This window comes from Acipenser ruthenus, unplaced genomic scaffold, assembly GCF_902713425.1.
Source record: "Acipenser ruthenus unplaced genomic scaffold, fAciRut3.2 maternal haplotype, whole genome shotgun sequence".
NCBI classification, from domain to species: Eukaryota; Metazoa; Chordata; class Actinopteri; order Acipenseriformes; family Acipenseridae; genus Acipenser; species Acipenser ruthenus.
Genome location: NW_026708739.1, coordinates 10001 through 37558, shown reverse-complemented (window position 1 = coordinate 37558; position 27558 = coordinate 10001). Strand labels below are relative to the sequence as shown.

Genomic DNA, 27558 nt, shown 5'->3' with positions numbered 1-27558 from the left:
CATTCAAAATCCTAAAAGGTACAGACAAAGTCGACCCAGGGGACTTTTTTGACCTGAAAAAAGAAACAAGGACCAGGGGTCACAAATGGAAATTAGATAGGGGCGTTCAGAACAGAAAATAGGAGGCACTTTTTTTACACAGAGAATTGTGAGGGTCTGGAACCAACTCCCCAGTAATGTTGTTGAAGCTGACACCCTGGGATCCTTCAAGAAGCTGCTTGATGAGATTCTGGGATCAATAAGCTACTAACAACCAAACGAGCAAGATGGGCTGAATGCCCCCCACCGGGGTGTATATAAATATATACAGTGGCTATAGTAAGTATTCACCCCTCTTGGATGTTTTCAAACAAACAACCTGATGCATTTAAATTGGATTTTTTTCCCTTTGATTTACACAACCTACTCAACACTTTCAGTGTGTGAAAAAATGGGGGGGGGGGGGGGGGGGGGTGAAAAAACAAATCAATTAAATAAAAACCTGAAAAGTCTTCATTAGATAAGTATTCACCCCCTTTGCTATGACACTCCTAAATAAGCTCAGATGCAACCAATTGCCTTCAGAATTCACACAATAAGTTAAATGTGGTTCACATGATTCCCACTTGGAATTTGCAAAAAGGCATGTTGGAGACTCTGAAAAGATGTGGCAAAAGATTCTGTGGTCCGATGAAAAAAAATTGAACTATTTGGCCTAAATGCAAAGCGTTATGTATGGCGCAAACCCAACACAGCACATCACCCAGGTAACACCATCCCTACTTTGAAGCACGGTGGTGGCAGCATCATACTATGGGGATGCTTTTCATCGGCAGGGACTGAGAAGCTTGTAAGGGAGGGCAAAATAGATGGAGCTAAATACAAGCAAATCCTTGAGGAAAACCTGCTTCAGTCTGCAAAAAACCTAAGTGGGATGGAGATTCACCTTTCAGCAGGACAATGACCGCAAGCACACAGCCAAAGCAACACTGGAGTGGCTTAAAAACAAGAAAGTGAATGTCCTAGTGTGGTCCAGTCAAAGCCGAGACTTGAATCCAATTGAGAATCTGTGGCAAGACTTGAAGATTGCTGTCCACCAACGATCCGATCCCCATCCAACTTGACAGAGCTTGAACAATTTTGTCTAGAAGAATGGGCGAATATTGCACGATCCAGATGTGCAAACCTGGTAGAGACTTACACCAAGAGACTCACAGCTGTAATTGCTGCCATAGGTGGTTAAACCAAGTATTGACTCAGGGGGTGAATACTTATCTAACCAAGACATTTCAATTTTTTTATTTTTCATTAACTGTTGTTTCATAATAAAAATTCTCTTGCCTCTTCAAAGTGTTGAGTAGGTTGTGTAAATCAAAGGGAAAAAAATCCCATTTAAATGCATCAAGATTTCAGGTTGTAACACAACAAACTGTGAAAACGTCCAAGGGGGGTGAATACTTACTATAGGCACTGTATATATATAATATAACATATATCAGTCGACCATTATTCTGTGCACTTCGAAAAGGTATGGGAAGCTAGAGAAAGGCCCAATGGCAAGACCATACACTGTTCCCTGAAAGGCGAACCGCAGGTACTTCCTGTACATTGGTTTATGGGGGATTTAGAAATAGGCGTATTTGAGGTCCACCATGGTGAACCAGTCGCCTGGCCTGATTGACTGCAACATTGTTGTGGTGAGGGCATGTGAGGCGACAGCGTGGGAGAAGTACGAGTGGACAAGTACATCACAGTTAGAAGCAGTAAGAAGAAATTACAAACAAAGACAAATCTAAATCTAAAACAAAATGGCCAAAATGGTTTAATAGATCAATTAAAAAACATATTTAGCAAAAAAAGGCACTTTACAGAGTGTTTAAAAGGCTCAAAAACAAAGTACACAGAAAGAGTACTTGGAACTGCAAGCACAAGTCAAAAAGGAAGTCAGAAAGGCCAAGAGAGAGATAGAAATCAATATTGCTAAGGGGGCTAAAAACAATTCCAAAATGTTTTTCCAATATTATAAAAAAATAGCAAATATAGTAAATGGCACTGGCTGCATAGGCACGCTTGAGGATCACCTCCGAGACCCGGTACTTTGTTGGATCCTTTATCGGGTGTCCATAGACTGGGAAACAGCAGGAGCTGTAGCTGGGTGACCCCAGGATGACTGGATCTCAATAAAAAGAGTCTGGGTGCACTGGGGAGGACAAGGGAGAGGTGGCAGGCTCATCATCAAAGATGGACTGCTTTGTCTCAGCTTCTGTAGGCCAGGGCATTTGCAGGACTGCAGTGGCCCTCTCGATCAGTGAACATAAAAAGAACATAAGAAAGTTTACAAACGAGAGAAGGCCATTCAGCCCATTTTGCTCGTTTGGTTGTTAGTAGCTTATTGATCCCAGAATCTCATCAAGCAGCTTCTTGAAGGATCCCAGGGTGTCAGCTTCAACAACATTACTGGGGAGTTGGTTCCAGACCCTCACAATTCTCTGTGTAAAAAAGTGCCTCCTATTTTCTGTTCTGTTCTGTTTCCTTTATCTAATCTCCATTTGTGACCCCTGGTCCTTGTTTCTTTTTTCAGGTCAAAAAAGTCCCCTGGTTCGACACTGTCTATACCTTTTAGGATTTTGAATGTTTGAATCAGATCGCCGTGTAGTCTTCTTTGTTCAAGACTGAATAGATTCAATTCTTTTAGCCTGTCTGCATACGACATGCCTTTTAAACCCGGGATAATTCTGGTTGCTCTTCTTTGCACTCTTTCTAGAGCAGCAATATCCTTTTTTTAACGAGGTGACCAGAACTGAACCAGAATCTCTGCCGACAGGGAGAGCTTAACTGCAGGGGATGTTCTGTCTGACTCCACATCCTCAGGACAGGAACGCCAGCGCCTGTTCACCCACCTTCTCAGAGGTGGCGATGGACAGTGTGTTACCCTGCTGCCAATCTGCATTCGTAGCCCCCAGGGACCCCAAGGGGACAGGCGGTGCCGAACGTTCATGCAGTAACTCTACGAGCACCGTTCCTTGGTGGTAAACTGATCGCTTGGAACAGCAACTCCTCTTCTTTGGAGGAGGAGAAGGAGAGGCAGAGGAGGATGAGGAAGACTGTGAAGATGGCTTCCTGCATGGGCTACTTTCCTGGATGCGTTGTCCACTCTCCCTTGGCACAGAACCATGGGGGGAGGATGCAGCCACCTCCCTAACAGAGAATGATGGGGAAGAGAGCTGTGCAGGAGTGAGGGACGCAGAGCACTCTGTATAGCTGCGGGAGAGATGTTTCTTCAGCGTGCACCTGGAAAAAGAAGCTGTGGTTCACCCGTGCCTCCTTTGCATGCTCTGGCCCCAGGCAGGAAGAGCATCTGCCGTGCTTGTCCTCAACAGGCAGACTGGTCTTGCATGTCTTGCAGGGATAAAACCCAGGCATTATGCAAGCAGCAATACAATGTACAGTAACACTGTACAGGTGCTGTCTCAGTCTGCCTAAAGTCAGCAACAGGGCTGTTCAAGGCCTGAACAAGACTGGCTTGGTACCGGACCGGGGAGGTAAGCATTGGTCGGTAGCGGGTGAGAACCGGGATAGTACCAGAATGGTAATGGGTCGGTTCAGTACATGTTCGGTGACTTTAGCACCAGGTCGGTACGGTATAGTACCGGTGCGGTAACCTCGGTCCCGGTTCGGTATAGGTACGGTACAGGTCAATCAGTTTGCAGTTACCGTGGGTAGCACTGTACAGGGATGCCCACCTGTGCAAGTTACTGGCAAAGCTACTCAGTCAGTACTCACACGAGACTGAGGAAAGCCTGCTTGTTAGAATGAACTAACAGCCCTCATAATGGTGATGCTAAGGAGCTATCACCAAAACGGCATCAAGATGCTGTGGGAGGGATTGCAACTAACCACAACCGAAGCAGCCTCTTGGTCCTGTGTAGAGTTGTTGAACCCAGCAGCTTCTCTCACTACACGTGTGCCACAGTACGCATTGCAGACAAGCCTGCACTTAGTCTCTGAAATTACAGAAAAATACAATGAGAAAGAAAATATTTATTTCATACAAAATACAGTAATAACAATTCATTATACAAACCATCTCGTAATTTTGTCCGAAGCCAAAACAAGAATAAAATAACTCCAGCCAGAACTATTGCAGCCTGGGGAGAGAGCACAAAATCAGCCAACTTAGGTTGCTTGATCCCTGGGAAGGGGCGACTGTGGGGTACAAGGCCTCAGTGGTACGCAACAGGCTGTAGTTCACAATATATGCGTAATTAATTTTTTTAAAAACTATTACAGCATAAATAAATGATTGCATAAATTATGTAAAACACAAAAATTAGTGAAAATTATATAGTCATAAGCAACAAGTACTTATCCGATAGGCTTCTCCTGTCAGGTCAGTACTTGATAGGAAAAATGGAGATGAGATCTGTGCGCACAGTCCCTTTATGTCGTTGGGGACGGGCCATGACTTCCTCACAGGCTCGTCCGAGCAGCTTTGATATAGAATATTAGTTTTTCAGGTCTTTAGGAGGTAAACACCAATTAGGTAATGGTTACATTTCGTACTTGAAAGGGAACAACAATTACAATCCATGAATATAGATTGTAACTATAAGTGTTAGCAAAGCAATCAAGTGAACAAAGTTCATATAAAATCAAAACCGCTGTATGACTTGATCCTACTATGCTCAGTTCAACCATTTGATGAACATTTCAACCTAAAAGACATACATCTAATTCTGTATTTATTTTAAGAAGCCTGCATGAATACAAATCTCAAAAAAGATACCTGTCCCCTGTTAAGCTGTTCCAGAACGTAATGGTCCCATCTGTCCCACATGCCATTACCCAGGTATGAGGCACAGATTTTGCTGTGGTCCCCACACACACATAGGCATTCAGTCCAAAGCCAAGCAAGAGACTGCACAGGAGGTTAGCGTGATCCTCACAGTCACCCTGGGAAAAGTTTAGTAGCATATTCATTAATCTTTGTTTGAAAGAAACATATGTTGGTATGAGTTGGTGTACAGGGTGTGGGAGGATTGTCTCTCAAAATCAACCTGCTTGTGTTACAAAACAATTTAGGTGTATTTCTAAGTGAATAAATGAAACTCAGTGGCAGGTTATTAGTTTAAAACATTACAGTTTCTTTCTTTTGACATAATCACATAAAAGACCTTGAAATCTGTCTCCTTACGAAACTGGTAATAATTGTACCTTATTCTGACAAAGGAAACTTAGTAGGGTGCACCACTGCTCCTGCTTCCCCCCACCTCCTACAACAGGCGCTTTCTCATAGCCTAACAGGCTAACAAAGCGGGCAGCTTGTCGTGGAGTGTCTAGCAGACGTCCTGCTCGTAGTGGTCGGATGTAGGAGCAGACAGGTCGATTCACACCATTCTCATCCTGAAGCCAACAAACATTTCACACATTAACTATTTTACCAGGGAAACAAACAAAACAACAACAACTTGGATTTATAAATAGAGCCTTATGTGCAGACCTGCACATTTCAAGGCACTTTACACAGTTAAAAAAAATTTTTTTTTTCGTTCAGGTTTATTTGTCAACCAAAGTTCTCAACAGCATCTGAAAAAACAATGCACAGCCCAGCAAACATATTTTGCCTCACTGAAACAAAAGACTATGATGAACTTTGTCAAGGTTCAAAAGAACGACTTTCAGCACTGAATTGTTTAAAAAAACTGTTACGAAAAAAAGAACACTTCTGTTGGTATGTATTTTGTTGAAATGTGAGACAAGTTTAAATTACACAGCAGGCTTGTTTATTTAGTTTTAAAAGTTAAACAAAATTAATAGAATTGTATTTTTTGTTTGAAATTCCAGAAAACTATCAACACTTATTATATTTCTGTCACAGAGTATCACTGTCAAATTAAATTAATTTAAAAACATTCTTCTGTCTTTGTAATATATTACATTGCATACATCTCCAGTAAACGCTAATTTGGTGTACATTACTAGTTTCTGTATTTTATTCAAGCATTCTAGTCACACGCAATGACACCTCATTTATCTGCAGATTTCACACATCCGTGAATCCGTGTCCCCCCAAGCGCGTGGATAAATGGAGTTCCACTGTATATACTTATTTATTTATTACATTTATATAGTGCTTTTCATACAAAAAGTATCACAAAGCACTGTACAGTACATTAATAAAGCATTTACATTTACTTGGCTTGATTCATGCCAAAGCTGCCCGATTCCAGCCTTGCTGAAGCACCCCCAGATCATCACCAATCCTCCACCACATTTCACAGTGGGTGCGAGACACTGTGGCTTGTAGGCCTCTCCAGGTCTCCGTCTAACCATTAGACGACCAGGTGTTGGGCAAAGCTGAAAACTGGACTCATCTGGGGGTGCTTCAGCAAGGCTGGAATCGGGCAGATTTGTCTTTGTGAAGGATGCATGAATCAAGCCAAGTACAAGGTTGTCCTGGAAGAAAACTTGCTTCCTTCTGCTCTGACAATGTTCCCCAACTCTGAGGATTGGTTTTTCCAGCAGGACAATGCTCCATGCCACACAGCCAGGTCAATCAAGGTGTGGATGGAGGACCACCAGATCAAGACCCTGTCATGGCCAGCCCAATCTCCAGACCTGAAACCCATTGAAAACCTCTGGAATGTGATCAAGAGGAAGATGGATGGTCGCAAGCCATCAAACAAAGCCGAGCTGCTTGAATTTTTGCGCCAGGAGTGGCATAAAGTCACCCAACATCAATGTGAAAGACTGGTGGAGAGCATGCCAAGACGCATGAAAGCTGTGCTTGAAAATCAGGGTTATTCCACCAAATATTGATTTCTGAACTCTTCCTAAGTTAAAACATTAGTATTGTGTTGTTTAAAAATGAATATGAACTTATTTTCTTTGCATTATTCGAGGTCTGACAACACTGCATCTTTTTTGTTATTTTGACCAGTTGTCATTTTATGCAAATAAATGCTCTAAATGACAATATTTTTATTTGGAATTTGGGAGAAATGTTGTCAGTAGTTTATAGAATAAAACAAAAATGGTCATTTTACCCAAACACATACCTATAAATAGTAAAACCAGAGAAACTGATAATTTTGCAGTGGTCTCTTAATTTTTTCCAGAGCTGTATGTATACATACCTTAACCCTAACAGTATGTGTATATCACACTAAAAGGATAGAAAGAAGAAAAATTGAAAAATAGCACACATTGGGTTTATATCTGCTTTCATGCTTGTTACTGTTACCTTTGTGTTACACTGTTGCCTCAGCATTTTCACTCTGGCCTGCTGCAATCGCAGGACAAATATTCCCTTTCTTAGGAAAAAAGCAAACTGCTGTGTCTTAAGAAAAAAGGCCCCTTGGTTCTGGCAGGAATACTGAACTGAAGATGACCAGGGCTAGGAGGGGGGCATCTGGACTGGGTGAGGCTGAAAGGACAGTGAAGAGACTGCAAAACTGCAAACACAAGCGGTTTGGTGCAAGGAAGACATAAAATATAGATGTCAACAAGTCCCAACTGCAACAACAAGCTGCAAAACTAAACATTTTTGCGCTCCACATCAAATGCTAAAAAGGTGCTGTCACTCTGCTAAGCAAAGTTGCAACTCCGGGACTGCCTAAAAACTGAACCAAGACGGGACTCTTACAAAGACTGTTATCAGACAAACCAGTGTAGGTCTGCTGTACACATAAAACCACAGTATCCAAAACAAACTGTGCCCTGCTACCCGCGTAGCTAAAAGATTCAGAAAAGAGGACAGAGCGGAGGGGCGCTGTTGTGGATCTTATACCGAGGACTGAAGGCTTTGTTGCAGCTATTTGTTGATTCTACCGAGAACTGAAAGCTTTGTTGCCGAATTTGAGGAGGACCAGGGATTGGGATGCTAAGCCCAATAGCTAAGCCCACTCACTTTACCGAAGACAGCTTTATTAATTTAATGACATTCAAGATGGGTGCTGTTAAAAAAGTTAAATTAAATAAGGATGCAGTACCATCCATTTATCTGGATGGTACCTGCAGGACAGAAGCATCATCTTCTAGTAAAAAAAGGAAAATCATCAGAACTCGAGCAGCTGCCAGGAAAAGAGAGGTGCAGAGGGTAAGGGTATGATCCTATCATTTCATTACAATTATCTCTTACTGTTTGATGAAAATATGTATAAAGTGACGCGATTACATAGCCAACAACCTCCCATGTACATTATTAATAAATAATGTGATAAAATTATTACGTTATGTCACGTTCTCATATGCATAATGTGAAGTCTCTCGATTTCATCAGGACACTCCCTAGTAAGATCTTCTGCCTCAGATTATTTAGATCACCAATCTTAACATAAACTTTATTTATTTATTATTATTTTCCCCATCCGACCTGTGAAAATGTCTTGGGCTACTTTATGATGTTAATGTAGGCTATATCAGATTCTAAATAGGCTACAAGTTAAGAACAAAGTATTATTTACTGTATATGTAAGAATTATTATATTGATTTGTTTGGAGAAAGTTTTGCAGTAAGTCTGAAAAAGGAGACCTCTGGTTCTCATGTTTTCATAAGTTGACAGGTATTACTGTAATTGTTTTGCATGTTAAACTGCGGCTGATCTGTTGCCACGGAGATCCGACGCACTCTGTGTCTATTGCTCGGCTCTTAAAAAGCCTACAGTGAAGAAACGAGAGACTGGCTATTTTGTACGGAGTTCCTGAGCTGGGATAATGCACCTTTTTTGTTCTTTGTGTCTCGACCAAGTAATTAAGAACCTTTGCAGAGAGGCATAGCCTACATAGACAGTGAAGGTTACCGGGTTGTGTGTGTGTGATGCTGTGTAATTGACTGTACTATTCTGTAAAGTCTGGTGTTACCTCAAGTAAATCCCATAAGTATTAAACATATTATACCTTAGATAATTAGAGGTCCCTCACCTTTATTGAGGGTGGCGTAGTCGAAACATACAATTGATAATTTAACCTCTTGTTTGATCAATAACTAAATTCCAGTAACACAGTACAGCAGGGATGCATAAGCGCAACAATCAAGCGATATTCTTCAAAATAAATTCACTGTCTGAATAAAGATGCTTGGCACAAGCTTTTCACTAAAAACAGGCGTGAAAATACTGCAAAGAAACAAATTCTAATTGAAAAACTGACACACACACAAAAATACTGTCATGTGCTACTCTACCATCAACAGACTACAACAAACCATGGAGAGAGAAGTAAGTACAAACATAAAGTCGTATTTTTATTTATTTATTTATTTATTTTTTACACTTGTGAAGCCAATATAAATGAAGCGCAAGACCAACATTTCTGATCTGTTTGATTTAAGATGCTAAAACATCTGAACCGGTAACATCGCTTTCACTACTGTTCTCCATCTACTGCATTTGTTTACACCAGTGAATGTCCTGGTGCGACATCACGCTCACGCACTCTTCCGGGTAGAGGTCTCGAAGGTTACTGAAAAAGGTCTAACCACAAATTTGCCTTTTTTCCCACATGTAAAAAGAGTTTAGCTGCACTCAACAATGACTTTTTTGTCATTGCATCCCACCTTTAATATATAAAACCAATATTATAATCTCAAAAGATGTAGATATTACTCTACATTCTACATAGGAAAATATGAAAGGGTGTTCGTTTTTAGGGTCCTCATTCAAAAAATAATGCGATAAGTGTTCCTCCTTCTGTCATACTCTACATGGTGAATATGTTAACTGCATGGTACATGTGATACGAAAGTCCCAACTCTGCAAGAATATGCATTTCTGCCATTGAAATGACTAGATCCTCAGATGAGTAGTGAGGGCTGTTGCACTGAGATTTTATTCTTTAGGAAATCAAAAGACACACAATCAAGAAACAAACTGCAGCAATTTCCTAGGGATACCAACCTGAGCAAAAATCTTGACCAGTTTTGTGATGTGTGAAGGTCTGATCTGTAGGAACTCCCTCCACCACTGCTTAGCATAAACAAGGAACAGCCTCTCTTTCTCAGCAGTTCTCTGTCGCTCTAAAGTTTGCTAGACAGTTAAAGAGAATCAGATTTATCTATTAGAATATGTACCAAACACAAGCATTCACATGAAAACCAGTAGCATGGTGAAAAACTTCAAGCTTATAGCTTTGATATAAAAACAGTCTTCAATATTCTTATTGTATATCTTTATTATTATATGACATTTTAAAGACCAAGGCCCCTGGGCCACTATTAAATGTATTTATCTTAATTCTAGAAGTCTCAGAAACAAAATGTTAGAACTTGAAGCTACTGCACTAACAAGTAACTACGATGTGATAGGTGTTTCAGAAACTTGGTTGTCTTAGAGTGATGGAGATGAATATAATATTAGTGGGTACACACTGTATAGGAAAGACAGGCAGGACAGAAGAGACGGAGGGGTAGCGCTACACATAAGAAATAGCCTTGAAGCCCAGGTGTTAAATCAGGACAAAGAAAACAATGCAGAATCAATATGGGTCAGAATAATGGACACACATTCAAAGGGCATAATAATAGGAGCATGCTATAGACTGCCAAATTCAGACGCTGAGCAAACTAATCTGTTATACAATGACATTCGAAATGCGTGTAGAAAAGGAGAAGCCATACTAATGGGGGATTTCAACTTCCCCTGTATAAAATGGGAGAACCCGGTGGGGAGCACGACGGACGAAATTGAAATGGTGGAAGTGACAAATGACTGCTTCCTAACGCAATTTGTCAAGGCACCGACTAGAGGGGAGGCATGCCTTGACTTAGTCTTTTCAAATAATGAAGACAAAATAACTAAAACAGAGGTCAGAGAGCCATTGGCAAACTCAGACCACAACATGGTCTCATTTGAAATATTTTTTAAAACCCCAAAAGTAATGACTAAAGCTAAGGTTTACAATTTTAGAAAAGCAAACTACGAAGGTATGAAACAGAGACTAATAGAAGTATATTGGAGTAAAATAGAGAAAACATCCACAGAAAAAGGGTGGGTTTTTTTTAAAATGTAGTACTAGAGGCACAAAACAATTCCATCCCAAAAGTAGACAAATCTAAATCTAAAACAAAATGGCCAAAATGGTTTAATAGATCAATTAAAAAAAATATTCAGCGAAAAAAGGCACTTTACAGAGCGATTTAAAAGGGACCAAAAACAAAGCACACAGAAAGAGTACTTGGAACTGCAAACACAAGTCAAAAAGGAAGTTAGAAAGGCCAAGAGAGAGATAGAAATCAATATTGCTAAGGGGGCTAAAACCAATTCCAAAATGTTTTTCCAATATTATAACAGCAAGAGAACATTCAAAGAGGAGGTTGTGTAAGAGACACAAATGGCAAAATCATAGATGAAGAAAAAAAAATAGCAAATATATTAAATGATTACTTTTCACAGGTTTTTACAAAGGAGGACACGGACAACATGCCCCACATGTCGACCTATTCCTATCCAATTTTAAATAACTTTAGCATAACAGAGGCAAATCCCCTGAGCCAGATGAGAACCTCCCAATAGTACTCAAAGAAATGAAAGAAGTTATTTACAAACCGCTAACCAAGATCATGCAACAGTCTCTTGACACAGGGGTTGTACCGACAGACTGGAAAATAGCAAACGTAATACTGATCCACAAAAAGGGAGACAAAACCGAACCAGGTAACTACAGACCAGTAAGCCTGACTTCTATTATATGTAAACTTATGGAAACTATAATTAAGAGCCAAAATGGAAAATTACCTATATGGTAACAATATCCTGGGAGACAGCCAGCATGGTTTTAGGAAACGGAGATCATGTCTAACTAACCTACTTGACTTTTTTGAGGATGCAACATTGAAAATGGATAACTGCAAAGCATACGACATGGTCTATTTAGATTTCCAGAAAGCTTTTGACAAAGTCCCGCATAAAAGATTAATTCTCAAACTGAACGCAGTAGGGATTCAAGGAAATGCATGCACATGGATTAGGGAGTGGTTAACAGGTAGAAAACAGAAAGTACTGATTAGAGGAGAAACCTCGAAATGGAGTGAGGTAACCAGTGGTGTACCACAGGGATCAGTATTAGGTCCTCTGCTATTCCTAATCTACATTAATGATTTAGACTCTGGTATAGTAAGCAAACTCGTTAAATTTGCAGACGACACAAAAATAGGATAAGTGGCAAACACTGTTGCAGCAGCAAAGGTCATTCAAAATGATCTAGACAGCATTCAGAACTGGGCAGACACATGGCAAAATGAAATTTAATAGAGAAAAGTGTAAAGTATTACATGCAGGCAATAAAAAATGTGCATTATAAACATCATATGGAAGATACTGAAATTGAAGAAGGGAACTATGAAAAAGACCTAGGAGTTTATGTTGACTCAGAAATGTCTTCATCTAGACAATGTGGGGAAGCTATAGAAAAAGGCCAACAAGATGCTCGGATATATTGTGAGAAGTGTTGAATTTAAATCAAGGGAAGTAATGTTAAAACTTTACAATGCATTAGTAAGACCTCACCTAGAATATTATGTTCAGTTCTGGTCACCTCGTTACAAAAAGGATATTGCTGCTCTAGAAAGAGTGCAAAGAAGAGCAACCAGAATTATCCCGGTTTTAAAAGGCATGTCATATACAGACAGGCTAAAAGAATTGAATCTATTCAGTCTTGAACAAAGAAGACTACGCGGCGATCTGATTCAAACATTCAAAATCCTAAAAGGTATAGACAATGTCAACCCGGGGGACTTCTTTGACTTGAAAAAAGAAAAAAGAACCAGGGGTCATAAATGGAGATTAGATAAAGGGGCATTCAGAACAGAAAATAGGAGGCACTTTTTTACACAGAGAATTGTGAGGGTCTGGAACCAACTCCCCAGTAATGGTGTTGAAGCTGACACCCTGGGATCCTTCAAGAAGCTGCTTGATGAGATTCTGGGATCAATAAGCTACTAACAACCAAACGAGCAAGATGGGCTGAATGGCCTCCTCTCGTTTGTAAACTTTCTTATGTTCTTATGTTCTTCTTAAAACTCTCAGACTAACATCTATCAGTTGTATCAGATTCTCTTTCAGTTAGTTTCTAGTATTGATGAATAACACAGGTTTCCACAATGGCTTGGTTTACATGCAACAATAAAAATAAGTCTCACCTTTTTATTATGCTATTTTGGTAGTACCTTTCGGGTAGTTTGGGTTTACATGTAGTTTTCTTTTAGGCAGAGAAATTCTCCTTCAAATTCAAATGACTTAACATTAACATATGGGAGGGTGAATTTAAATATTTCTGTCAGTGTTCCAATTTGGCCTTGCACGACGACTGATATCGTGCAGCTTTATTAAACTGGGTATACGAGACGTTTTTAAAGTTGTGTTGAAGAACCTCAAGTGGATCCTGTCTCATTTATTAAAAAAAGGCAAAGGAAACTAAACAGAAACTCAGACATAGTGTTACACAAATACCAAAATATATACTAACATTTCATGAGCACTTTGTACTTTCTATGTATTATTTGCTAAACATTAAAATCTATATATATATATATATATATATATATATATATATATATATATATATATATATATATATATATATATATATATATATATATATACACACTGAGCATCAAAAGAAACTTCTCACTTAAATTTGAGCATCAAAATAAATCTATTGCTTATATTTGGATAAAATTCACTAGATGTGATTGAAAAATGACAAACTCTGTTTTAGAGCAGGTGCAGTGACTTTATATTGTGCTGATTAACAATTGACATCACGAAGATGCTGCAAAATGATCCGTCAATCTTGGGCAGGTGTTGTGACTCTTGTTCTCCCAGTTTGTGGCCTTTCATTGACAGAGTATGTCTGGTTATACCATCTCGCCAGGTTTGAAATTGCTGGCTGTGAGCACCCAAGACAGCAAGCCACAGTATGCTGCCCTAGTCCAGCTTCCAACATGCCGATTCCTCTCTTGACAGATGTGGCATATTGTTTTTTTTTTTCTGTGATTTTCTTTATTGCTTTTATTCAAGCTTGCAATTCAACAGTTGAAATCACTCCATATCCAGTGAAAAAATGGGGGGGGGGGGCAATCTGAGCAATACACAATGCCCCGGCACCACAGAGATAACACGGCCATAAACAAACAAGATAGCTGCTTCTGCATCCAGTGCTCAAACAATATGACGAACATTTGCAGAGCTTTTTGGGATGTTATAGTAATAAAATAATGACTTGGATCGCATTCAGAACAGAAAATAGGAGGCACTTTTTTACACAGAGAATTGTGAGGGTCTGGAACCAACTCCCCAGTAAAGTTGTTGAAGCTGACACCCTGGGATCCTTCAAGAAGCTGCTTGATGAGATTCTGGGATCAATAAGCTACTAAACAACCGAAGAGCAAGATGGACCAAATGGCCTCCTCCCATTTGTAAACTTTCTTATGTTCTTATGTTCTAAAAATAAATATGAGGATGATGAAAAAGCTTTACTAAAGCATGCTTAATTGAAAATGAAATTATATGACACTCTTGCCAAACATGAAAGTACAATTGACTGGCTTCAAATATTTACCAATTATTAGATGCATCATACTGAACACACGCCGTCAATGTCTTACCTGTGCATTGACTACTTCCTGGGTGAGTGTCTGGTTCAGCTGTGGAAGGAGTTCCAGCTTTAGGTTTAGGATTCCAACTAGAACTTTTGCCTCACTGCCTGTTATAAAGAAAATGCAAAAATATTATGCATGTTTTCCTATAAAGTGTTTAGAAATGTTCTGTGGCTACTTCTAATCCAATTGGTATGATAGACCCGACTCACTTCGCTTGTGGGCCTGTGTAACAGGGGAGATCTTGACTGACTATCTGGCACATGCGTGGTACTGCAGGAAGACGGCAGCAGTCTCGTAGGATCCGCCTGTCAGTCATGGCGATGACACGGACAGGTGGGACCAGGTAAGCCTGGCTGGGGGAGACAGCTTGCCTTAAAATAATTTAAAGAAAAATAGAAGAAATAATTATGTACCCGAGGGGACATGTTTAGCTGTACGGGGAACTCTGGCTACCCCAGTGTATAGTATAACTGAGCGTAGGTCGAAGGCCTGTTCTGAGAGGCTTAGCGGCAGTGGGGGCACTGCGTAAGCAGCACTTTTGTTTGTAGTTTTATTACTGTGTTTTATTTTCCCTTTTTCTTTCGCCTTTTGTTTTCATTATTATTTTCGAGCACTTGTATGTGTACTGGACTGTGTACCAGTATTGGTAACCCCGTGGTCCTGTTTACTGTTGCCAGTATTCAGGTCTTGGGCAAAAGCGCCCTCTGCGGGTAAAATAAATAAGTGTGCCTGAGCAGCATTACAAATAAAGTCCTGTCTCCTTTGTGTCAGTGAATTGCCCACCACCCTTCCACACGTGGTGTCTGAGTGGGATTCACTGGCACTGCCCACACAAAGCAGTGCAAAACCAGGGAGCAGAATGGATCCCCAGCAATTCACCACCTTAATGGATCTCCTGCATGAAACCCTTTCTGCGGTGGTGTAGGGGAGTGCAAGAACTGCGGGGCCAGACCCATGGCTACAGCGGCCCATGAAAATGACGGCAGAGGATCGGCCAGAAGCATACCTGGAGGTGTTTGAGGCTATGGCGATCTCTGCCGGGTGGGCCTGAGAGCAATGGGCTAGCTACCTCCTGCCACAGCTGACAGGGGAAGTGCAGGTGGTGGCGAGGACCCTGGATCCGGCAGCAATGATGGAGTACCCCACGCTGAAAGCTGTCATCCTCAACCGTGTGGGTGCAAAGAGTGTGCGAGAAATACACTTTCAACTTGATTAGAGGTAGCCACTGAACCAGGTAACACATTTTTTGGCACAAAAAATAAATAAAAACATGTAAATGCTTTTGGCACAAATATTAATGTCATTATTATTAATTGCAGGATTGTAAGTAGGAATCCTATTTTTATTTTCTTCCATGTTACGACCCATGCTCCTCATAAAACAAATTATAAATAAATAATTTCTAATTTCAATCAAAGTTATTTGTCTACCTGCTTTTTGCAAAGAAAAAAAATCAGACATCAACGTACACTGCAAAATGTATTTATGTAAAGTGTGTGCAGTATATGTAAGGCACTGTATACAGCTAAGGTCAAAGGTTTTGCATCACCTAGAATTTTAGGATTGAGACAATAAAAAATAATAATATTGTGTAATCAAAGAAACTACAAAATGATATCGCCAGTGTCTAGTGGTTCGGAAGCCATAATAGTAATATAGTACTTCATGTCAAATTTACGAGATGTTTGTCAGTTTTTCATTAAGTATATGGAAAACTACAACTGTACATAACATTATTCAGCAGGTTTCATTCAACTTTATGAAGCAAAATTAGTTAATTCTATAGGGAGATGCAAAACTTTTGGCCATACCTGTAGTATCATAACATCTTAATGCGGCACAACAATCAATGGTTTGTGTTAATCATGTAGCAAGTAGGCAATAGTAAAAAAAGAAAATGCCCTAAAATCATTTAGTTTCAATTTAACATAATATTTTCTTATTTTCGCGTTGTGCAGTAATGTGTACAATACAGTAACATGATTTGCTTTGTGCTACTGGTAGCCTATAGGTTAAAGTAAAAAAGTGCACTAGGTATTAATTTGATTTTACTACTGCACAGGGCTACTGTACAGGCTTATATTTTTACATAATGCAATGTGTACAGAGAACACATTAGTGTTATTTCAGTGCAATAATTTATACATTTAAAATAAAACAAGCACTATAAAATGTGTGTGTGTGTGTACAATTTTTTTGTCAAACCGGACACCCCCAGTGACTACCCTTCTGTCCGGTTTAGCGAGGGACTAATGGAACACAATAGCATTTCAGTACAGAACCAGGCTTTTGATTTCTTACCTACTCCCAAAAGCTCCACAGCTGAACTAGTTCTCCCATTTGGTGAGCTCAGAACTGACTGCCAGTCCAGAAAGCAGGAAGCAACCAATGTTCTTTCATTGGAGGTGTCAGTTTTGATAAGAACCATGTGAACTGGATCCCTTATTGACAGCATTGTTATTGCATCCACCATCTTATTGCCATCACCTACAACCAGAGGATAGGTTGAAAACAATTAGGAGATTTTTTTTACAAAGACATGAAAATGTTAGGTTATTATCATAACTTTGGTTCCCTTGTAGCAATTCCCATGCTACATAATGTGGGTGTAAGTCTCACCCACCTGTCCCTTTAATTAAGGCCAAGTGAAAACTTCATTTCCCACAGATCCTTGCAACCACCCTCTGTTCATCCTCTCTCCCTATTGGCTCATTCAATTATCCACTCCTCCAATCTCAGAGCTCCTTAGAAGCCACTGACTCCCTTTCTCTGAGGAATCCATCATAACCTACAGCATTACAAACTTAAATCTCAGTGAATCCTTTAGCATCGTTAGATAATTCCAGTGCAGTCATTCTTTTTTTATTGTATCCTGCACTTTGTCTGAACTCATTTTTTTTGTTTTACACACACACACACACATATATTTTATATTTATATATATATATATATATATATATATATATATATATATATATATATATATATATATATATATATACACACAGTATATAATAGACACACACACACACATATACAGTGCCGATAGAAAGTCTACACCCCGTTTCAAATTTTTCACCCTTTGTTGTCTTATAGCCTGGAATTAAAATGCATTAAATATATATATTTTTTAAATTTATCTACACATCCTACCCCACAACTTCCAAGTGAAAAAAATATTCTAGAAATTTGTAGAAAATTAATTAAAAATAAAAACTGAAATAGCTTGGTTGGATAAGTGTCCACCCCCCTTCTAATAGCAATCCTAAATGAGCTCAGGTGTAACCAATCACCTTCAAAATCACACACCAAGTTAAGTGGCCTCCACCTGTGTTAAAATGTAGTGATTCACATGATATCAGGATAAATTCAGCAGTTCCTGTATGCTCTGCTGGGTAGTGCATTTCAAAGCAAAGACTCAACCATGAGCACCAAGGCGCTTTCAAAATAACTCCGGGACAAAGTTGTTGAAAGGCACAGATCAGGGGATGGGTAGAAAAAAATATCAAAAGGCCTTGAATATCCCTTGGAGAGCGGTCAAGACGATTATTAAGAAACTGAATGACCGAGCAAGAAGGAGCCTGATCAGAGAGGCTACCAAGAGGCCAATGGCAACTTTGCAAGAGCTACATGCTTTTATGGCCAAGACTGGTCAAAGTGTGCATGTGACAACAATATCCCAAGTACTCCACAAATCTGGCCTGTAGGGTAGGGTGGCAAGAAGGAAGCCATAACTCAAGAAAGCCCACCTTGAATCATAATAAAATAAGAACATAAAGTTTACAAACGAGAGGAGGCCATTCAGCCCATCTTGCTCGTTTGGTTGTTAGTAGCTTAATGATCCCAGAATCTCATCAAGCAGCTTCTTGAAGGATCCCAGGGTGTCAGTTTCAACAACATTACTGGGGAGTTGGTTCAAAGACTCTCACAATACTCTGTGTAAAAAAGTGCCTTTTATTTTCTGTTCTGAATGCCCCTTTATCTAATCTCCATTTGTGACCCCTGGTCCTTGTTTCTTTTTTCAGGTCAAAAAAGACCCCTGAGTCGACATTGTCTATAACTAGGGGTCTACTTAAATCGCGGTAAATTTACATATTTTTCTACACCTTTTAGGATTTTGAATGCTTGAATCAGATCACCGCGTAGTCTTCTTTGTTCAAGACTGAAAAATTTCAATTATTTTAGCCTGTCTGCATACGACATGCCTTTTAAACCCGGGATAATTCTGGTTGCTCTTCTTTGCACTCTTTCTAGAGCAGCAATATCCTTTTTGTAACGAGGTGACCAGAACTGAACACAATATTCTAGGTGAGGTCTTACTAATGCATTGTAAAATTTTAACATTACTTCCCTTGATTTAAACTCAACACTTCTCACAATATATCCGAGCATTTTGTTGGGCTTTTTTACAGCTTCCCCACGTTGTCTAGATGAAGACATTTCTGAGGCAACATAAACTCCTAGGTCTTTTTCATAGATCCCTTCTTCAATTTCAGTATCTCCCTGTGGCAGGAATGGCTGGGCAGTGACATCAGGTCAGAAGCAGGAAGGAAACACACCAGTACTGCAGATCAAAGTAAATGACGCAGCGGCGCCGTTTTATTTAAATAATACAAAAAATAAAATAAATATTTCTAACACAAAACACTTGCTCAGAGCAAAATAAAAATGTTAAACAAAAATAATCATGAACACAAAGTATAAATAAACCATACAGGTCAGGCTGGGCTGTAGCCTTCACTGTTCCTGTATCTTTTTTTTAGTTTCGTTTTTCTCTCCTCGCTCTCTCCTCATACACCCACCAAAGGGTAGAGAGCTGCAGGCTTTTTATGCAGGTGACCATCTCCCGATTAGCAACAAAATTAATCACTTTCAATTAATTTGGGAGATGGCCACCTTCTGCACGAGTTTATTAATTATTCCTGGCAGAGGACGAGCACCAATCTCGCCTCTGCCAGAACACGTTTTAAAATAAACAAAACCACACGGCTACGCCGTCGTCTACAAATACAATAATACAAAAACAATAACAAAACCTGCTGCGTTTCGCCATCATATTTACACAACTAAATCATAAAACAAACAAACACAAAACAATAATCTGCACAGGGGCGGAGGGGGGAACCCCGTTCTAAAAATAAATAAATAAATATTACATACAGGGCTGCTCGCCCTGTTACACTCCCATATGATATTTATAATGCACATTTTTATTGCCTGCGGGCAATACTTTACACTTTTCTCTATTAAATTTCATTTGCCATGTGTCTGCCCAGTCCTGAATGTTGTCTAGATCATTTTGAATGACCTTTGCTGCTGCAACAGTGTTTGCCACTCCTCCTATTTTTGTGTCGTCTGCAAATTTAACAAGTTTGCTCACTATACCAGAATCTAAATCATTAATGTAGATTAGGAATAGCAGAGGACCTAATACTGATCCCTGTGGTACACCACTGGTTACCTCGCTCCATTTTGAGGTTTCTCCTCTAATCAGTATTTTCTGTTTTCTACATGTTATCCACTCCCTAATCCATGTGCATGCATTTCCTTGAATCCCTACTGCGTTCAGTTTGAGAATTAATCTTTTATGCGGGACTTTGTTGAAAGCTTCCTGGAAATCTAAATAAACCATGTCATATGCTTTGCAGTTATCCATTTTCAATGTTGCCTTCTCAAAAAAGTCAAGCAGGTTAGTTAGACACGATCTCCCTTTCCTAAAACCATGCTGGCTCTATCCCAGGATATTGTTACCATATAGGTAATTTTACGTGTAGGATCTTATTATAGTTTCCATAAGTTTACATATAATAGAAGTCAGGCTTATTGGTCTGTAGTTACCTGGTTCGGTTTTGTCTCCCTTTTTGTGGATCGGTATTACGTTTGCTATTTTCCAGTCTGTCGGTACAACCCCTGTGTCAAGAGACTGTTGCATGATCTTGGTTAGCAGTTTGTAAATAACTTCTTTCATTTCTTTGAGTACTATTGGGAGGATCTCATCTGGCCCAGGGGATTTGTTTATTTTAATTTTAAATATTGTGAGATGTGTTGAATTTAAATCAATAGAATGTTAAAACTTTACAATGCATTAGTAAGACCTCACCTAGAATATTGTGTTCTCTGGTCACCTCGTTACAAAAAGGATATTGTTGCTCTAGAAAGAGTGCAAAGAAGAGCAACCAAAATTATCCCAGGTTTAAAAGGCATGTCAGATGCAGGCTAAAAGAATTGAATCTATTCAGTCTTGAACAAAGAAGACTACACAGCGATCTGATTCAAACATTCAAAATCCTAAAAAGGTACAGACAATGTCGACCCAGGGGACTTGTTTGACCAGAAAAAAGAAACAAGGACCAGGGGTCACAAATGGAGATTAGATAAAGGGGCATTCAGAACAGAAAATAAGAGGCACTTTTTTACACAGAGAATTGTGAGGGTCTGGAACCAACTCCCCAGTAATGTTGTTGAAGCTGACACCTTGGGATCCTTCAAGAAGCTGCTTGATGAGATTCTGGGATCGATAAGCTACTAACAACCAAATGAGCAAGATGGGCTGAATGGCCTCCTCTCGTTTGTAAACTTTCTTATGTTCTTATGTCTTGTAACTTTTTTTCCTCATCCACAAAAGCAAAACTTTTGCTACAAAAGATTTTCCCTAAAATTCTTTATTTTTGAGAAATTCTAGAAATTATAAATTTCCATTGGTGTATGTAAACTTTTGACTACAACTGTATAACAGTTTGTTTTTAAGACAAGCGTCACAGTCAATTTTGAGACTTAGCAGCTGCCACATGTCAGTTGCGGTCACACTATTTTGGGGTTTGGGGTATGCAAACTTTTGACTACAACTGTGTGTGTGTGTGTATATATATATATATATATATATATATATATATTATATATATAGTAGATGCCGATTATTAACAACCTCTCGGTTCCCAGAAAAAAGTTGTCCTTAACCGAAAGTTGCCAATAAGTGAAAAGCCCCTGTTTTCAAGTGTATTTATATGGAACAACGATCTATACTGTAGTTGTACAAATATGGCACTGAAATACATGTGTTTTTAAATGTTACACTGTTAAAAAAATGAACATGAGAAACACAAAATACCCAGACATAGAACTGTTTATTTCACTTGTGTGTAATACAAAAAAAAAACTTGAGTAGGCTTAAATAGTAATACACAAACATGTACTAGAATTGTCCTTACAATGACTAAAGCAAACATAACAAATATGTGTTTTACTTACAATCAATTCTAAAGAACACACTTTTAAATAAGAAATTGTCCAACCTTTGTCTGCTTTTTACAATGTACCACCTCCCGCTGTAAATCCATCTTAATTTTGCATGCATTTTCGTAGCCAGTTTCAAGCCACGATTCTGCCTCAGTTCGCCAGAAATACGCAGTTGCAAAGTCAGTGTGTTATAAAAGCTGCATGAAGTATGCACATAAATAGGGCCCTACCCATTTCATGGCAGTAAAAAACGTGACACTGACCGTGAAATCTGGTCTGCTTTGTGTACTTTTACCGTGCACTAAATTCCAATGAAGTTACATGTACCGTTACAGGTTCCTGATGCAATTTTTAAAAAAGAAAGCTCATCACTAACTGGCCAGAATTTATTGATTGACACTTTGTAGCGGATGCTCTATATGGAGTGTATCTGGGTACAGATTAACACTCAAATAACTACCGATTAAGGTTACAAAATTAATAACTCCCAAATCAGCTAGAAATACTGACAGCAAAAAACACAAGGGACAAGTTCTGTACACAATTAATAACTATTTTTATTGTACTATGGTGTTTATATTCTATAACAGCAGATAACTCACCATATACAATCAATATTGGCACACTGTTGAAATGGCAACATCCCAATACAAAACAACAACATCAGCAAGCAACAAGACAAACCAACAAACAAATGTAGCACATTATGAACACAAAATGTAGCACATTATGAACACAAATCGAGTCTGCTGGAGGTATTTGAGCAGCTAGAGTTCTGTTTGGTGCTTCCTCTGCCAATTGATATTAAAGGTAAAACAGTCAGCATGAAAAACAATCCTTTTATATATTTTGAGTAATTGTAAAGAAACTGAAACAACCTCACCAGTCTTCCAGATGTTTAACCAGCTGCTAAGTCTTTTGTTCTCCAAAACTCCAAACAATGATATCCAGAAACCCAGAAACTGAAGCGTGGTAGATTTATAATGCACAGCGTTATAGCTGTGCATACAAAAAACAATAAACACGTTTCTAACTAGGGCCCCAGTAGCTCTGTTTATCAAAAAACCTTAACGAAAAATAGTTAATGCAGGTCAAGCTTATCTATAACGCGATCATTGTATTCCAGATAAGATTGTATGATTTGGAATCCACCAGCTTGCTCTCTTCTCCAGCTCCATGCTGTTTGTCTTTTTTCTTCTTTTTTTCCCCACAGCCATTTTAAATAACAGCAGCCCATAAACGTTTCTATCATTGATTAAAACAGCCCAATGAAATTAAGCCATACTGCTTTGTAAACGCCATGCCTTCTGGGTACTGAAGCTCTTTAACACTGCTATAGGGATAAAACTACATTTCAACTTAAACTAAAATACAACTTTACTGGCTTCAAAGTCAGTACTGTAGCTAACCGCTACAGATTCCCTCCCCAAAAACTACACTCATGGGATGTCACCTTGTTACAAAAAGGATATTGTTGCTCTAGAAAGAGTGCAAAGAAGAGCAACCAGAAGTATCCCGGGTTTAAAAGGCATGTCATATGCAGACAGGCTAAAAGAATTGAATCTATTCAGTCTTGAACAAAGAAGACTAGGCGGTGATCTGATTCAAGCATTCAAAATCCTAAAAGGTATAGACAATGTCGACCCAGGGGACTTTTTGGACCTAAAAAAGAAACAAGGACCAGGGGTCACAAATTGAGATTAGATAAAGGGGCATTCAGAACAGAAAATAGGAGGCACTTTTTTACACAAAGAAATGTGAGGGTCTGGAACCAACTCCCCAGTAATGTTGTTGAAGCTGACCCCCTGGGATCCTTCAAGAAGCTGCTTGATGAGATTCTGGGATCAATAAGCTACTAACAACCAACCGAGCAAGATGGGCTGAACTTTCTTATGTTCTTATGTCAATAAGCAGCGTACAGTTGCGAATATCAGAATTCCATTAACATTAAAGTCTATGGGACTGGATTGGTTCCTGGGAAAATGTTGTTAATAACCTAAAGTTGTCTTTATAAGGGTTGCTAATAACCGGCATCTACTGTGTGCGATTATATATATATATATATATATATATATATATATTGCACCCACTCAGGTTCGTTGCCCCTTTAAAAACACGACCCAGGACACAGGAACTTGATTTTAAGCGCGGTTGCGCTATATTTTAATGAAAGACAAAAACAAACAAAAACACAAAACAAAACCTAACTCCGTTTGGAGCGCTTACTACACAAGTTTTTCCCTCACTAACTTGCAGGACGGCTAAGCCGTTTACCTGCCAACACAAACACAAACTGGTTTAACACAGCACTTACTATTAGGACTGCTCGGAAGCAGAGCACCTTCCTTCTGCCTCCTTCTACTCAGCAGCCATAAGCAGACTGACTGCACCTCTTATATACCCCGCACCTGGTCCTAATTTAACAATAATTACCAGGTGCAGGGGATAATTAACAATTAACACAAATGTGCATTCGCACGTGTTTTCTTCCATGCAGGGAGGATTAACCCCCTCCCTGCTGTGTTACTATATATATATATATATATATATATATATATATATATATATATATATATATATATATACACACATACACATACAGTACCAGTCAAAAGTTTGAGTACACCTGCTTGAAACCAGGTTTTTCATGATTATTTATGCTTTTAACTGTATAAACTTGTCTATAAACACTTATTTCATTATATGATATGTGTACTTATATAAGCTGATAATCATAAGTGAATTGCATTCAAAAATTTTATTTTTAAATGAAAATGTAAATCTTGTCAATTTCAATGAAATGGTCATCCAAAGCAAGGGGATTTCAGTCTGAAGCCCAAGTCAAGTTAAAAGTCTGAAATGTGTATAACACGGTGTTAGAACACTAGCCTAAGTATAAAAGTGTCTTTGTTAGATGTTCTCCGAGTTAACTAGCATGTTACCTAATTAACCTTTTGTCACCAATTATTGTTAACAGGTGAGGGTCCATGATTACTATAAATATAGGTAGCATAGGCACAAGTTTATCATTCCTGAATGTAAGGGAGCAGAAAATGGCAAAAGAAGTTCAGTTATGCAAAGAAAAAAGACTTACTTTAAGAAATGAAGGTCAATCTTTAAGACAAATCACAAGAACTTTGCAAGTGTCTGTAACTGCTGTGGCCAAGACCATCAAATGATTTGAAGAAACTGGCACTCATGAGGACCGAACAAGGTCAGGCAGGCCAAGGGTGACCTCAGAATCAGAGAACAAGTTCATTCGAGTCACAAGTCTGCAAAACCGGCGATTAACTGCCCCTGAAATACAAGCTCAGCTAAATACTACTGGAATACAGATGTTTCAACATCAACTGTTCAGAGGAGATTGCGTGAAGCTGGCCTAACTGGAAGAATTGCTGCAAAGAAACCATTGTTAAGAGTGCAGAATAGGAGGAAGAGACTTGTCTGGGCCAAAAAACACAGAAACGGGACGTTTGAGGAGTGGAAGTTGGTCTTATGGACCAATGAGTCAAAATTTGAAATATTTGGGTCCAACAGCCGAGTATTTGTAAGATGCAGATGTGAGCGCATGAGTTCTGCATATGTGGTTCCCACTGTCAAGCATGGAGGAGGCAGTGTCGTGGTCTGGGGTTGCTTTGCTGGTGACACGAGTTGGTGATCTTTACCAAGTCCATGGCAAGCTCAACCAGCATGGCTATCATAGCATACTTCAGAAGCATGCCATTCCATCAGGATTACGGCTAGTTGGGCAGTCCTTCATTCTTCAGCAATATAATGACCCGAAACACACCTCAAAGTTGTGCAAGAACTATCTGACGAAAAAGGAAAGTGAAGGACAACTCAATCTAATGACCTGGCCTGCCCAGTCTCCAGACCTCAATCTCATAGAACTTGTATGGGACGAACTGGACAAAAGAGTCAAAGCAAAGCTACCTACAAGTGCCTACATCTCTGGGAATTGCTGCAGAAGAGCTGGGAAGATATGTCGTGTGATTTCCTGCTGTGAGGCTGTTATTAAGGCAAAGGGAGGCTATTTTGAGGAATCCAAGATTTAGAGACAATTTTCAATTTTCTTGAACACTGCTTTGATGCTCCTTATGTTTTGTTTTGTATATTGTAACATGTGTTTTCATTTTCAAGTATTTACAGAAACATATACAACGTAAAACATTGTCAATTATGAAAAAAAACTAGTTTCCAGCAAGTGTACTCAAACTTTTGACTGGTACTGTATATATATATATATATATATATATATATATATATATATATATATATTGTGCTTGGGATCATTGTCCTGCTGAAAGGTGAATTTCCTCCCAAGCTTCAGTTTTTTAGTGGACTGAAGCAGGTTCTCTTGCAGTATTTCCCTGTATTTTGCTCCATCCATTCTTCCTTCAATTTTAACAAGATGCCCAGTCCCTGCTGATGAGAAGCATCCCCACAGCATGATGCTGCCACCACCATACTTCACTGTAGGGATGGTGTGTCTTGAGGCATGGGCAGTGTTAGGTTTGCGCCACACATAGCGCTTTGAGTTTTGGCCAAAAAGCTCTATCTTGGTCTCACCTGACCACAAAACCTTTTCCCACATCGCAGCTGGGTCACTCTCATGCTTTCTGGCAAACTCCAGACGTGCTTTCAGATGGTACTTTTTGAGTAACGGCTTCTTTCTTGCCACCCTCCCATACAGGCCAGTGTTATGCAGAGCTCTTGATATGGTTGACTGGTGCACCATTACTCCACTCCCAGCCACTGAACTCTGTAGCTCCTTCAAAGTGATTGTTGGCCTCTCTGTGGCTTCTCTCACAAGTCTCCTTCTTGTTTGAGTGCCGAGTTTTGAGGGACGGCCTTTTCTTGGCAGTGACTGGGTGGTGTGATGCAGCTTCCACTTCCTGATTATTGATCCAACTGTGCTCACTGGGATATCCAAACACTTGGATATTATTTTGTACCCTTTCCCTAATCTATGCATTTGTATTACTTTATCTCTAACTTCTGTAGAATGCTCTTTGGTCTTCATTTTCCTTCAGATTCACAGCCTGACTAATGATCCTTCAACAGTGGGGTTTTTATCCAGAAAACGTGACAGCAACTTTAATGGTTCACAGGTGGAGGCCAATGGTAAGGTAATTGTGTCCTCACTAGGGCAATTTCTTTCATCGGTGTAAACTGGGAGCTTCCACAGCACAAGATATTTCAGTTTTTTATTTTTCTTAAAAATATTTCCCAACATAAAAGCAATGTCACCTTACAATAATTGATTTTGAGTTTCAGTGTTTTAAAATAAAATATCAAACAGAACGAAATTTCAATGTACCATTTGTAATTCAGTAATATGAGAGAATTGGTCAGGGGTCTGAATACTTTTGCAAGGCACTGTATATAGTAGAAACCAAATACTGAAATCGTCTCCTGCACCAAGGCATAACAACTGGATGATACCACAAATGTGCTAGAATGTTCTAGAATGAAACAAGAACAATGGGTCAACTGTGCATTAACTCAAATACACAGATAAAGTGACAGTTGAAGGGCAAGGTTGACAGAATGTTCTTTTCGATAAGCAAGAACAACTTGGGCAATAACAGATGTCTCAGTACATACAATTGCCCATTTATACAGTTGAGTTTTTACTGGAGCAATCTAGGTAAAGTACCTTGCTCAAGGGTACAGCAGCAGTGTCTCCCACCGGGGATTGAACCCACGACCCTTCGGTCAAGAGTCCAGAGCCCTAACCATTACTC

At 39.3% G+C, this 27558-nt stretch overlaps 1 protein-coding gene across 3 annotated transcripts in view; it reads right to left on the bottom strand.

Annotated features, from left to right (window-relative positions):
* Nucleotides 1-3882: 3882 nt before the first annotated feature.
* LOC131735605 (centrosomal protein of 76 kDa-like) overlaps nt 3883-27558 on the bottom strand; it is a 25436-nt gene continuing 1760 nt past the window's right edge. Inside the window, exons 3-8 of one of the 3 annotated variants that reach the window (XM_059021695.1) lie at nt 16877-17062; nt 14582-14679; nt 9876-10004; nt 5194-5382; nt 4766-4932; nt 3883-4469 (exon numbers count right to left, since the gene is read on the bottom strand). In XM_059021695.1, coding sequence (XP_058877678.1) covers nt 4328-4469; nt 4766-4932; nt 5194-5382; nt 9876-10004; nt 14582-14679; nt 16877-17062 — 911 coding nt within the window. In that variant the 3' untranslated portion in view covers nt 3883-4327. Of the gene's footprint in view, nt 4499-4765; nt 4933-5193; nt 5383-9875; nt 10005-14581; nt 14680-16876; nt 17063-27558 lie in introns of all 3 variants that reach the window. The other 2 variants (XM_059021696.1, XM_059021697.1) reach the window with 2 other exon arrangements.